The sequence below is a fragment of the Salmo trutta genome, chromosome 1 (genome assembly GCF_901001165.1).
Source record: "Salmo trutta chromosome 1, fSalTru1.1, whole genome shotgun sequence".
NCBI lineage: Eukaryota > Metazoa > Chordata > Actinopteri > Salmoniformes > Salmonidae > Salmo > Salmo trutta.
Genome location: NC_042957.1, coordinates 52,424,162 through 52,439,365, shown reverse-complemented (window position 1 = coordinate 52,439,365; position 15,204 = coordinate 52,424,162). Strand labels below are relative to the sequence as shown.

The 15,204-nt window shown below is 41.5% G+C and overlaps 1 protein-coding gene across 1 annotated transcript; it reads left to right on the top strand.

Annotated features, from left to right (window-relative positions):
• The first annotated feature begins 44 nt into the window (after positions 1–44).
• Positions 45–10,145, top strand: LOC115199584 (proteasome activator complex subunit 3-like). Its single transcript, XM_029761918.1, has 11 exons — positions 45–331; positions 894–926; positions 1,202–1,264; positions 4,127–4,231; positions 7,524–7,578; positions 7,825–7,940; positions 8,078–8,146; positions 8,309–8,376; positions 8,485–8,539; positions 8,620–8,706; positions 8,834–10,145. The coding sequence occupies exons 1-11, from the start codon at positions 287–289 to the stop codon at positions 8,912–8,914; spliced, it is 777 nt and encodes a 258-aa protein (XP_029617778.1). The 5' UTR covers positions 45–286; the 3' UTR covers positions 8,915–10,145.
• Positions 10,146–15,204: the final 5,059 nt, after the last annotated feature.

The following is a 15,204-nucleotide window of genomic DNA, read 5'->3' as shown; positions in this document are numbered from 1 at the left end:
CAAGAAACGCATATTTGAATCAATGCTGCGCAAAAATAAACACTGATACACAGTTAATGTAATACACGGACGTAACTTTTTGTATCAGTATATAATCTTATATTTTAAAATAATCCACGAGAAACATAGCTAGTGATACGTTTTTTTTTTTGGTTCACGTGGTTGTTTTACTAGTCGCATCTTGTCTACGTCATACTTTGATTTCGAAGCAGTGTGCGGCAAAGCAACAACGAGCCACTTCAAACCGTTTTTTGTTTATATCAGTTAATTTGATTTATTTCAAATTATGTCTTCAAAAGGAATTAAGGTAGACAATGACCTCAAAACAAAGGTAATGTTTTGACAATTTCTTTGACGCAGAAGTTGAATAATTGACAATGCTTGCCAGGCCTAGCTAGGGAGGTTAGCTACATTTTGCTCATTGCTTATAGTAGCTAGTTACGTTATTAGCACAACATCATCTATGAAAGTTCAATTAGAAAATCTGAGCTCAGTCAAGTGGTGTTTATCTATCCTTGTGAGACTGGATAGTACCGATTTGTTTGTTTGTCTACAGTACCCGGCATCACACATTTAAACACGAGGGCTGTCTTTTTCTGCAGAAACAGCAACGTTAGCTAGTAACGTTACTAACTAAATATTTACAATTTAATCTGTTGTAACACTAACAGTTCTTGGGGAGAGCGATAACATTAGCATATGTACAAATTTAACTAGATGGGTCGCCTGCTAGGTACAGATAAATACACGACGGGGGAAAAAAACTATGGCGGTAAGGACAGCTGCTTCCATCAAATGGCACGTGGTGTTATTGGACTGTCATTCAACATGGTTTTACTTTCACATGTCATAAGATGTGTTCGAAAAGGGTTATTATTATTATTGTCTCATAGGTTGACGCCTTCAGAGAGCGGATCACGGGTGAGGTGAGTATCAATATTATGTCAACATGTTATTATTTTAGACTTTTGATGGTCCTAGTCTATTTCACAAATTTTACCAACAACCACAAATAACTATCAATCAACAACCACAAATAACTGTTTGGAGTCGTCATGTAGTGGAGGCATCATATATATATATATATATATATATATATATATATATATATATATATATATATATATATATATATATATATATATATATGCTGGTGCACACGTGATCAATGATAAAAAAAAAAAACTTTGTTCTTTACTAGGCTGAAAACCTGGTTGCAGACTTTTTCCCAAAAAAGTTGCTGGAACTTGACAGCTTTCTGAAGGTAATTCATATTCTAATAACAGGGATTCTATTGTTGTACATTTCTTTGTCAAAATAGAACATAGGTTAATCCAGAGCCCCTTAAGTTCTGTCACAGCTGACATGATGTGTTGTCAGCTGTGATGCATTGTCCTGGCACCACCCTTGCACTGCCAGGACAACAACCTCTCCCTCATCAGCAAGGCAAAGGAGCTGATCATGGACTTCATGAAAGGAGGGCCGAGCACGCCTCCATCGACGTGGCTGTAGTGGAGTGGGTTGAGAGCCTGAAGTTCCTGTGTCCATATCACTAATTAACATGGTCCACACTAGAGCTGGGACGATAAACCGAAAATGATCAATACCAATACTATACTAGTGAAATTTGAAGTTATATACATTTGCTGATATGGGTGATTCTTAATAGGACAGTTGATGGCTACAACCATCAAACCAGTAGTACATAATAAAAACTATAGTGCACATTAATGTTATAACAACGTTATTGCATCAATTCAGGCACTTTATTCCGCTATGGATTGTTGTCCATATCACCCAGCTCTAGTCCACACACCAACACAGTCGTGAGGAAGGCACGACAACGCCTCTTCCCCATTTAGGAGGCTGAAAATATTTGGCATGGGCCCTCGGATACTCAAAGTTCTACAGCTGCACTATTGAGAGCATCTTGGCTGGCTGCCTCACTGCTTGGTGAGGCAACGGCTTGGCATCCGATGGCAAGCACTGGGTCGTACGCACTACCTTCCAGGGCCTCGATACCAGGCGGTGTCCGAGGAAGGCCCTAAAAATTGTCAAGTACTCCAGCCACCCAAGTCATAGACTTCTCTCAACTACCGTACGGCAAGTGGTACCGATGCACCAAGTCTGGAACCAACAGGACCCTGAACAGATTCTACCACCAAGTCATAAGATTGTTAAATAGTTAACCAAATAGCTACCTGAACTATATGCATTGAACCTTTTGCACTCACTTTTGACTCATCACATACACTGCTGCTACTGTTTATTATCTATTCTGTTGTCTAGTCACTTTACCCCTATGTATATGTACAGTTGAAGTCAGAAGTTTACATGCACCTTAGCCAAATACATTTAAACTACATTTTTCACAATTCCTGACATTTAATCCTAGTAAAAAAATCCCTGTTTTTGGTCAGTTAGGGTCACCACTTTATTTTAAGAATGTGAAATGTCAGAATAATAGTAGAGAGAAGGATTTATTTCAGCTTTTATTTCTTTCATCACATACCCAGTGGGTCAGAAGTTTACATACACTCAATTAGTATTTGGTAGCGTTGCCTTTACATTGTTTAACTTGGGTCAAATGTTTCGGGTAGCCTTCCACAAGCTTCCCACAATAAGTTGGGTGAATTTTGGCCCATTCCTCCTGACAGCTGGTGTAACTGAGTCAGGTTTGTAGGCCCTCTTGGTCGCACACGCTTTTTCAGTTGTGCCCACACATTTTCTATAGGATTGAGGTCAGGGCTTTGTGATGGCCACTCCAATACCTTGACTTTGTTGTCCTTAAGCCATTTTGCCACAAGTATACTTTGGGTCCATGTCCATTTGGAAGACCCATTTGCGACCAAGCTTTAACTTCCTGACTCATGTCTTGAGATGTTGCTTCAATATATCCACATAATTTCCCTTCCTCGTGATGCCATCTATTTTGTGAAGTGCACCAGTCCCTCCTGCAGCAAAGCACCCCCACAACATGATGCTGCCACCCCCCGTGCTTCGCGGTTGGGATGTTGTTCTTCGGCCTTTTTCCTCCAAACATAACGATGGTCATTATGGCCAAACAGTTCTATTTTTGTTTCATCAGACCAGAGGACATCTCTCCAAAAAGTACAATCTTTGACCCCATGTGCAGTTGCAAACCGTAGTCTGGCTTTTTTCTGGCCGTTTTGGAGCAGTGGCTTTATGGCTTCTTCCTTGCTTCTTTGCTGAGCGGTCTTTCAGGTTATGTTGATATAGGTACTTTTGTACCTGTTTCCTCCAGCATCTTCACAAGGTCCTTTTGCTGCTGTTCTGGGATTGATCTGCACTTTTCGCACCAAAGTACGTTCATCTCTAGGAGACAGAACGCGTCTCCTTCCTGAGCAGTTTGACAGCTGCGTGGTCCCATGGTGTTTATACTTGCGTACTATTGTTTGTACAGATGAACGTGGTACCTTAAGGCGTTTGGAAATTGCTCCCAAGGATGAACCAGACTTGTGGAGGTCTACACATTTTTTTTCTGAGGTCTTGGATGATTTCTTTAGATTTTCCCATGATGTCAAGCAAAGAGGCACTGAGTTTGAAGGTAGGCCTTGAAATACATCCACAGGTACACCTCCAATTGACTCAAATGATGTCAATTAGCTTATCAGAAGCTTCTAAAGCCATGACATCATTTTCTGGAATTTTCCAAGCTGTTTAAAGGCACAGTCAACTTAGTGTATGTAAACTTCTGACGCACTGGAATTGTGATACAGTGAATTATAAGTGAAATAATCTCTGTAAACAATTGTTGGAAAAATTACTTGTGTCATGCACAAAGTAGATGACCTAACCGACTTGCCAAAACTATAGTTTGTTAACAAGAAATTTGTGGAGTGGTTGAAAAACGAGTTTTAATGACGCCAACCTAAGTGTATGTTAACTTCCGACTTCAACTATACCTATCTACCTCGTACCCCAGCACATGGAGTCGGTGTAGCCAAGTTATCGTTACTCATTGTGTAATTATTCCACGCTGTATTATTTTTCAAATTCTCTCTGCATTGTTGGGAAGGGCCTGTAAGCATTTCACTGTTAGTCTACACCTGTTTATGAAGCATGTGACAAATACATTTTGACTTGATTTCTTCATCCTTTCCAGGAGCCCATTTTGAATGTCGCAGACCTGAAAGAGATCCACTCAGAGATAAACATCAAAGTACCAGACCCAATCATTCTCAACAATAGTCATGATGGAGTAGATGTGGTAAGTTCGTGGATTCTCATTCGCATCAAATCAGTATCATGAAAGTGTATACATTCAATACCAAACATGATTTTGTCAATTACTTTTTTTATTTAACTAGGCAAGTCAGTTAAGAAAAACTTCTTATTTTCAATGACTGCCTAGGAACAGTGAGTTAACTGCCTTGTTCAGGGGCAGAACGACAGATTTTTACCTTGTCAGCTCGGGGATTCGATCTAGCAACCTTTCGGTTACTGGCCCAGCGGTCTACCTGCTGCTCCCATGGTTACAAGTAACACACCTGATTTAGCAAATTGGATCTTGATTGAAGACACGGGCACCCTCATAGATATCATCCTGACCTCTAAATACACCTCTGCTCTCTTCAACTAGGATCTCAGCGATCACTCCCTCATTGCCTGCGTCCGTAATGGATCTGCGGTCAAACGACCACCCCTCACCCTAAAACACTTCAGCGAGCAGGCCTTTCTAATCGACCTGGCCCGGGTATCCTAGAAAGATATTGACCTCATTCCGTCAGTAGAGGATGCCTGGTTATTCTTTAAAAGTGCTTTCCTCACCATCTTAAATAAGCATGCCCCGTTCAAAAAATGTAGAACCAGGAACAGATCTAGCCCTTGGTTCACTTCAGGCCTGACTGCCCTTGACCAGCACAAAAACATCCTGTGGCGTACTGAATTAGCATCGAACAACCCCCGCGATATGCAACTTTTTTTTTGTGATGTTGGGAACCAATATACACAGGCAGTTAGGAAAGCAAAGGCTAGCTTTCTCAAACAGAAATTTGCATCCTGTAGCACAAACTCCGAAAGGTTCTGGGACACTGTAGAGTCCATGGAGAATAAGAGCACCTCCTCCCAGCTGCCCACTGCACTGAGGCTAGGAAACACTGTTACCACCGATTTTTAAATTCACGATAATTGAGAATTTCAATAAGCATTTTTCTACGGCTGGCCATGCTTTCCACCTGGCTACCCCTACCCCGGTCAACAGCCCTGCACCCCCCACAGCAACTTTCCCAAGCCTCCCACATTTATCCTTCACCAAAATCCAGATAGCTGATGTTCTTAAAGAGTTGCAAAATCTGGACCCCTACAAATCAGCTGAGCTAGACAATCTGGACCCTCCTTTATTTTTATTATCCGTTGCAACCCCTATTACTAGCCTGTTCAACCTCTTTCGTATCATCTGAGATCCCCAAAGATTGAAGAGGGGGATGACTGTGGCAGCTTTCCAAAGGGGGAGACTCTTGACCCAAACTGTTACAGACCTACATCTATCCTACCCTGCCTTTCTTTCTAAGGTCTTTGAGAGCCAAGTTAACAAACAGATCACTGACCATTTCGAATCCCACCGTACCTTCTCCGCTATGCAATCTGGTTTCCGAGCTGGTCATGGGTGCACCTCAGCCACGCTCATGGTCCTAAACGATATCAAAACCGCCATCGATAAAAGACAATACTGTGCAGCCGTATTCGTTGACCTGGCCAAGGCCTTCGACTCTGTCAATCACCACATTCTTATCGGCAGACTCAACAGCCTTGGTTTCTCAAATGACTGCCTCGCCTGGTTCACCAACTACTTCTCAGAGTTCAGTGTGTCAAATCGGAGGGCCTGTTGTCCGGACCTCTGACAGTCTCTATGGGGGTGCCACAGGGTTAAATTCTCGGGCTGACTCTCTTTTCTCTGTATACATCGATGTCGCTCTTGCTGCTGGTTATTCTCTGATCCACCTCTATGTAGACGACACCATTCTGTATCCTTCTGGCCCTTCTTTGGACACTGTGTTAACTAACCTCCAGATGAGCTTCAATGCCATACAACTCCTTCCGTGGCCTCCAACTGCTCTTAAATGCAAGTAAAACTAAATGCATGCTCTTCAACCGATCGCTGCCTGTCCAGCATCACTACTCTGGACGGTTCTGACTTCTGAGAATATGTGGACAACGACAAATACCTAAGTATCTGGTTAGACTTGAACTCTCCTTCCACACTCACATTAAGCATCTTCAATCCAAAATTAAATGTAGAATCGGCTTCCTATTTCGCAACAAAGCATCCTTTACTCATGCTGCCAAACATACCCTCGTAAAACTGACTGTCCTACCAATCCTTGACTTCGGCAATGTCATTTACAAAATAGCCTCCAACACTCAGCAAATTAGATGTAGTCTATCACAGTGCCATCCGTTTTGTCACCAAAGCCCCATATACCACCCACCATTGCGACCTGTTGGCTGGCCCTCGCTTCATATTCGTTGCCAAACCCTCTGGCGCCAGGTCATCTATAAGTCTTTGCTAGGTAAAGCCCCGCCTTATCTCAGCTCACTGGTCACCATAGCAGCACCCACCCGTAGCACGCGCTCCAGCAGGTATATCTCACTGGTCACCCCAAGCCAATTTCTCCTTTGGTTGCCTTTCCTTCCAGTTCTCTGCTGCCAATGACTGGAACAAATTGCAAAAATCACTGTAGCTGGAGACTCAATCTCCCTCACTAGCTTTAAGCATCAGCTGTCAGAGCAGCTCACAGATTGCACCTGTACATAGCCCATCTGTAAATAGCCCAAACAACTACCTCATCCCCATACTGTCATTTATTTTGCTCCTTTGCACCCCAGTATCTCTACTTGCACATTCATCTTCTGCACATCTATCACTCCAGTGTTTAATTGCTAAATTGTAATTACTTCGCCACTACGGCCTATTTATTGCCTTACCTCCCTAATTTTACCTCATTTGCATACTCTGTATATAGATTTTTTCTATTGTGTTATTGACTGTACGTTTGTTTATTCCATGTGTAACTCTGTCGCGCTGCTTTGCTTTATCTTGGCCAGGTCGCAGTTGTAAATGAGAACTTGTTCTCAACTGGCCTACCTGGTTAAATAAAGGTGAAATAAAAATGTAAAAAGACTATGAAAAGTAGAATCAGGTGTGTTACTGCTTCGCTGGAACAAAGGCCTGCACCCACGGTTAGCTAGCATTTGTTTATATTGGCACTGCCTAACAACTTCATTAGTCTGATCACAAGGGTATGTTCCACATCTGAAAGAGACTACCCTGAACAAAGTGGAGGATAGCCAACACCAGTAGTCTCTCACTCACTTTAACATAACACTGTGAAGGAATGTTAATGAGACACAAACAGAATGGCTCATTGACTCTCAGCAGGCCACTGTGCTCAAAGCACTTGACCATTACTGTTCGAGGGAGAAAAATGTGGAACCCCTTTGGTCAAGGGAGACCTGTAACAGAAGTAATGCCTATGTTAACGCGAGGTTAATGTTTATAGCAAAATTCCAGAAAACGGAAAATGGAAGATGGACTAGATGATGATAACTGTCAAGGTAAACCCTACTGCCTGTTGTCATGCCATTTAATACTTGCATAATACGTCTGATGGCATTGCTGTACTGTAAAATATGCTTGTTGATATCGCTTAATGTCTGTCAATGCCCACTTATGCCAGAACCATTAATCTTCAATACATTTCTTGATAGAAGAGAATAGTAGACTACACTTGACTGATTTACAGTATTCTGTATTAGCTAGAAGCTGCTTGGATATTTGACCTCTCAATCCCACCTCTCTAGATGGCCCCAAGGTGTTTGCCATGCCAGGGGGGATGATAAAGAGCAACGGCCAGCTGGTGGACCTGATCGAAAGAGTCAAGCCAGAAATAAGAACCCTCATAGAGAAATGCAACACGGTATGTACCCAAAGACACAGCCATTTTTCTTTTGAGGGATTTATTTCATTGCTTTTTGAGGGCTCTCCCACTGAATTGCTTAGTGGAGATCTACTGTTGAGAAATGACTGTCTCGTCTGTATGTCTCTCACTTTCAGGTCAAAATGTGGGTCCAGCTCTTAATCCCCAGAATAGAGGATGGTAACAACTTTGGTGTATCCATCCAGGTATTATACTTTCCCATCAATATGAGTGCAGAGACATGCACATTAACATGTCTAGCTTCTGGTCTACTTTCCCGAACATGAACAAATCTCCAACACTAGGGGGCAGTAATTGCTCTCTTTTGCCTTTCTGTCAGATGATGCTGGCCTTGTTTCTGTTTACAGGAGGAAACTGTTGCTGAGCTCAGGACTGTAGAAGGAGAGGCAGCCTCTTACCTGGACCAAATTTCCAGGTATGCCACAGTATACACTACGTTGTGTGTTTTTATTTACTTCACAAAAATCCCTTATGAATCTTTAAAACGGTTCCTTGGACTGTCTCAAACATTTGTTTTCAACAGGTATTACATCACCAGAGCGAAGCTAGTCTCAAAAATTACAAAGTACCCTCATGTGGTAAGTGTTAACTGCATACTGTTTACATCCACATCCAATCTGCTGCCCCGAGTCTCTTATTGTTGACCATCTGTCTGCAGGAGGACTACCAGCGCACGGTGACTGAAATAGACGAGAAGGAATACATCAGCCTCAAGATCATTGTGTCAGAGCTGAGGAATCAATATGTGAGCAATACATGCACACCGTTCTGGCTCTGTTCAACCATGTTGTATCAACGTTATGTTGTTAGCCTGTCATGTTCTGGTGCAGATATTTGTTTACCGTAATAACCAAACCCCATCCGCTTTGCAGGTGACATTACATGACATGATTCTGAAAAACATAGAGAAGATCAAGAGGCCACGAAGCAGCAACAATGAAGCCCTCTACTGAACACTCCACTTCTCCTTATCCTCTTCTCACCAACTCCTAGTAACATCCACATTGGCAGTATTTAGATATCAGAATTGGGCTGCCTATTTCTTTTCACTAATTAGTCTTTTGACCAATCAGATAAGCTCTGATGTGATTGGTCAAAATGCCAGTTAGTGGAAAAAAGCTCCAAATTGGGTTGCCTGTGTGAATGCAGCCATTGACTGTAACGGGCTTTGTTCTGGACTATCATCAATTCCCTCAAGGTGGACTTCGAAAGAACCTCCTTAGACATGTTCTGAAACATCCATGTTTCCAGGACTTGTGAGAAGGTTGTACCTTGATTATGGATTTTTCTCCATGTCGACCAATCAAGCGGGCTTGAACTGAACTCAAACATGGCCGGCCTCCACAAGGTTGGTAGGAGGTCAGATGAAACTTTTTGTGTCCTTGTTGTCCATGTCTGTGTGCTTGTAGTGTGTATGTCTTGTCTGGAAACCATCATTGGAGTCTCACAGGTATACTTTGTCTGTTTTATCTTTAGTTTGTTTTAAAGGAATTATTTTTAGGATTCTGAAGTGCTTGATGGTAACTATAATTAGCTGTATGTGAGATTGTCAAGGTGAGTGTGTGGGAATGCTCAGTCTGCATTTTAGCTGTAGTGTAGCTTGCAGTCCTGTCATTTTATTTTGACTTAAGGGACTACTCACAAGTACATTGTGAAGGACTATAGTCTGTTTCCAGCACAATATGTAATGGCCATCCACTCCCACTCTGATCTTGGAGTTTCAATTGTGTTAAAAGCCAGATCTGTAATGTTCTCATATCCCAGATGCTACGTGATGAGAGAAGTGTCTTTTACTGTATCTCTCCCTTAATTGTAATTTTGTTTTAAGAATAAATATTTTTTACTTAATACAAATTCTTGAGAGAATGACATGGTTTCTCACCTATTGTATGTGCTGAAACTGTTGGTGTGTCTCAAAGAGCTTGTGTAGTTGAATTCAAGCCTTGCTGTGAAAATTATTAACCTCCAGATGAGGGGGCAAAATACTTATTAATAGCTAGGTTTCTATCTAATTTGCTACATATTTTCATACAAATGTGGTCAAATCTGCATTTAAAAAAGATGTGCATTTCCCCACCAGAGGTGTTTCCATCAGACACTTCTTTTGTGGATAAAAGGCTGCGTGATGAAGTTGCACTGCGTGATGAAGTTGTACTGAATAAAGGTTGATGTGTTTCTATGGCATTTTCAGCTCTACCGATTTAGTTTTGTCACGCAGTGTTGCGATAAATGGCAAATTTGCCCAATCTGGTTTGCATGCTCTCTAGACAAGTTTGTTGATGGTGTACACAGGATCGGTTAGGTTATATGATAAGCTGGATAAGAGCAAGATAACTTGTATTTGTTAATTGGCAGCTAAGCACAGATCATGTCACTAGCATACAAATTAAGACCCTTGATTTGTATTGGAAAGGAGCATCAAGCTTATCACTGTGCACTTTCAGCACCCTGTAGTGTAGACAACGGCATGCTTTACCAACTTGCTGTGGGATGACCACACATCATAGCAACGTGTGACTGCAAATTTACCTCAACGTGATGATTATTCTATCAAATTGCGTAAGAAATTTCACCACAATTCGTTGCACAATTAATTTTACAGACACAAAGGTCCCACCATGTCGAACAAACAAATTGTAAACATTTACAAAATTGTAAGGACATATCCTGTTTCTATCACACTTGTCGTGATGTATTTTCATATGGCAGGCCTTTACTCGCATAAAAACTGTTGATGGATACATGGTTATAGGGTAACTTTAATCTACTACTGCTGTTTTTTTGTTCTACTTGATCATTAATTGCACCCAGGTCTAAATCAGTCCCTGATTAGAGGGGAACAATGGAAGAAAATAAAAAAATCTGTGGCATCGGCTTCGAGGTCCAGAGTAAGAGTTTGAGGGCACAACACTTTGCACTCGTAGTGGTGGTATAGAGATAGGGAAGTGCACCCAAGAGGTAATGTATAACAGGCTAGATAATGGGAAATAATCTAGAATTGGCTGCTGGTTGGTCATGGGCAGGGTTGTGTAGGTTACTTTCTAAATGTAACCTGCACTTTCGAAGTAATGTAATTTTGGGATTACCCAAACTCAGTAATGTAGTATTATTAATTTCAGTTTCTTTTGGATTACTTTCCCATTAAGAGGCAATAGAAGAGGACGAAAAGGACCCATCAAACGCAGTTGGTGTGTCATAGTGGTCTCTGACTTGTAGTTAGACTCACTCAGGTGGAACAAATTTAAACTTGAGCATCGGTGTACACGTCGCTGACAAATGGAAATGGTCCACCCCACAGACAGCGTGGTGAAGAAGGCACAACAGAGCATCTTCAACCTCAGGAGGCTAACGAAATTTGGCTTAACACAAAACCCTCACAACCTTTTATAGATACACAACTGAGAGCATCCTGTCAGGCTATATCACCGCCTGGTACAGCAACTGCACTGCCCACAACCACAAAGCTCTCCAGAGGGTGGTGTGGTCTGCCCAACGCATTACCGGGGGCAAACTACCTGCCCTCCTGGACACCTACAGCACCCGATGTCACAGGAAGGCCAAAAAGATCATCAAGGACAACAACCACCCGAGCCACTGCCTGTTCACCCCGCTATCATCCAGAAGGTGAGGTCAGTACAGGCGCATCAAAGCTGGGACCGAGAGACTGAAAAACAGCTTCTATCTCAAGGCCATCAGACTGCTAAACAGCTATCACTAGCACATCAGAGGTGGCTACCTATAGATGAGGAATCACTGGCCACTTCAACAATGTTCCATATCTAGCATTACTCATCTCATGTGTATAAACTGCACTCCACACTATTCTACAGTATCTTAGTCACTTTTAAATTGTGTTTACATATTGCATCACCTATTTCATATGTATATACTATATTGTATTCTATACTACACCACTGACTGTTAAACAGCAATCTCCAGCACACCAGAGGCTGCTGCCCATAGACATAGATTAGGAATCACTGGCCACTTTAATAATGTCTCTATATCTTGCATTACTCCTTTCATATGTGTAAACTGTACTCTATACTATTCTATGTATCTTAGTCACTTTAATTGTTTGTAAATATTGCATCACACATCTCATATGTATATACTGTGCTCTATACTATGCCACACTATTTTAGTCCAAAGCTGCTCTGACATATGTGTGTGTGTGTGTGTGTGTGTGTGTGTATATATATATATATATATATATATATATATGTATATATATATTCTTAATCCATTCCTTACTTAGATTTACCTGTATTTTGGGTATAAGTTGTGAAACTGTTAGATATTGCTGCACTGTCGGAGCTAGAAGCACAAGCATTTCACTACACCCACAATAACTTCTGCTAAATGTATGTGTGTGACCAATAAAATTAGATTTTAAATTATAATCTCTTTTTTTAAGTATCTAATCTGTTTACAATATTTTTACTGGTAAAATAACTGATTGCTTAGCTTTTTTATAATCCGTTTTTTTGTAAAAACTCCCCAACCCTGGTCACGGGTGTGATATGAAATGTTCGTATATAGTGAGAGTTTAGAGAGACGGTGAGTCATCGGCACATGACTTTACTGTATACAGAACAGTGGTTGTTTAGAGTAGCATTAGTGCCTGCTAAGATTTATTGTGCTCTTATATTTGATACAGTTGGTTCTTAAAGGTAAGCCTTGTCAGGGGTTACATCTGATCCTGACCTGAACAATGTTCCAATACATCCCATACAGCTGTAAATGCAATCCTGTAATGTGAATGTTGTTAATGAACTCTTAAAGGGAATGGTTGGTGTGGGCTGGTCATCTCAGATAAGATGTGCACCTCTCACAATATATAAAACTGACAATCGTTCCTTTACCGCTTTCTTTTGACCTCTCCTGCAAAATGGTCGCATCAATGAATATATCCGTTAGTCAAATGGATATTGATATTCCTTGGCATTGTCTCAGTAATGGTACAACATTGTTCTAATATGGCTTAATACGAGAGATATGACAGCAGGGCAACAATTCCTTGCTTAACCTCTCCACCCTATAACGGGTGAACACAACGAGCGCAGCGTTGTTTTAACTGGCCTATCAGCTGAGGAATATCGTCAAGTACGCGACTACATGGGCACAATTCCAGACATAAACATTTCGTACTATCCACAAACTATGCCTTTTGATGATTACTTTAATCGACCTTTCTCTGCCAAAGAAAGAGGATACGGTGCTCTACCTGGATGACAATGGACCCAAGCCGGTGAGAGAACCGAGGAGGGATGTTTTCCATGGCACCCTTGGGTACATTAAAGACAGTGGTGGCAAAGTACCCAATTGTCATACTTGAGTAAAAGTAAAGATACTGTACCTTAATAGAAAATTACTCAAGGAAAAGTTAAAGTCACCCAGTAAAATACTACTTGAGTCAAAGTCTAAAATCATTTGGTTTTAAATATAATTAAGTATCGAAAGTAAATGTAATTGCTAAAATATACGTAAGTATCAAATGTAAAAGTACAATCATAAATAATATCACATTCCTTATATTAAGCAAACCAGACTGCACCATTTTTTAGTTTTTTAAATGAAAAGATAGCCAGGGACACACTCGAACACTGTGTGCCCCTGGAGCGTCTGTGTTTAGTGAGCCTGCCAGGGATGTTCACTTGAGAAGTGCGTGAATTGGACCACTTTCCTGTTCTGCTTAGCATTCCCAATGTAACGAGTACTTTTGGATGTCAGGGAAAATGTATAGAGTAAAAACTAAATGATTTTCTTTAGGAATGTAGTGAAGTAAAAGTTGTCATATACACACCAAAAAAAACTACTTAAGTAGTACTTTAACGTATTTTTACTGAAGTACTTTACAACACTGATTAAATAATATTTGGTGGGACCTCTTCCCAACTCTACTTACCATCGAGATGTCACGTTTGAGAGGTATAAAACCGAGTTACACTTTACCGCCCGCCAATTTACACTGGGGAGTACACACTTTTAATCTCAGTTGTTTATTTAGTTATTTTCAGGGTTTGGTAAATTGCTAAATTAGAATTTTGGTGTTGAGCCCCTTGTCTCTTACGAGAGTATGCCTCGTGGAGTCAAGTCAAGGACAGAGGGTTCCGTCGTAATTATGAGGGGTTGTATGTTCACCCTATATGATTTGAATTTCAACTCAATCACGAGAGCAAAAATCCGTTTCAAAGGCGTGTGATGAAGTTGCTTCTTAACGGCCGGTACTTCAATAGCGTGCTGGATCTTAAACAGCAATATGACGCTGGGACAGGCTCCCAGCTATATTATGTTCAAGGTAAACGCCTCAGTGTCAAAAAGAATAATGTCATATACACTACATGACATCTCATTCCAAAATCATGGGTATTAATATGGAGTTGGTCCCCCTTTGCTGCTATAACAGCCTACACTCTTCTGGGAAGGCTTTCCACTAGATGTTGGAACATTGCTGCAGGGACTTTCTTCCATTCAGAGCATTAGTGAGATGGGGTTGAGGTCAGGGCTCTGTGCAGACCAGTCAAGTTCTTCCACACTGATCTCAACAAACCATTTCTGTATGGACTTCGCTTTGTGCACAGGGGCATTGTCATGCTGAAACAGAAAAGACCTTTCCCAAACTGTTGCCACAAAGTTGGAAGCACAGAATCGTCTAGAATGTCATTGTATGCTGTCGTGTTTAGATTTCCCCAGACTGGAACTAAGGGAACTAGCACGAACCATGAAAAATAGCCTCAGACCATTATTCCTTCTCCTCCAAACTTTACAGTCGGCACTATACATTCGGCACGTAGCGTTCTCCTGGCCTCCGTCAAACCCGGATTCATCCGTCAGACTGCCAGATGGTAAATCGTGATTCATCACTCCAGAGAACGCGTTTCCACTGCCCCAGAGTCCAATGGTGGCAAGCTTTACGCCACTCCAGCCAATGCTTGGCATTGCGCATGGTGATCATAATCTTGGTGTGGCTGCATGACCATGGAAACAAATTTCATGAAGCTCCCTACGAACAGTTATTGTGCTGACGTTGCTTCCAGAGGCAGTTTGGAACTCGGTAGTGAGTGTTGCAACCGAGGACAGAAATGTTTATGCGCTAAACACTTCAGCACTCGGCAGTCCTGTTCTGTGAGCTTGTGTAGCCTACCACTTCGCACCTGAGCTGTTGTTGCTCCTAGACGTTTCTACTTCACAATAACGGCACTTACAGTTGACCGGGGCAGCTTTAGCAGGGCATAAATTT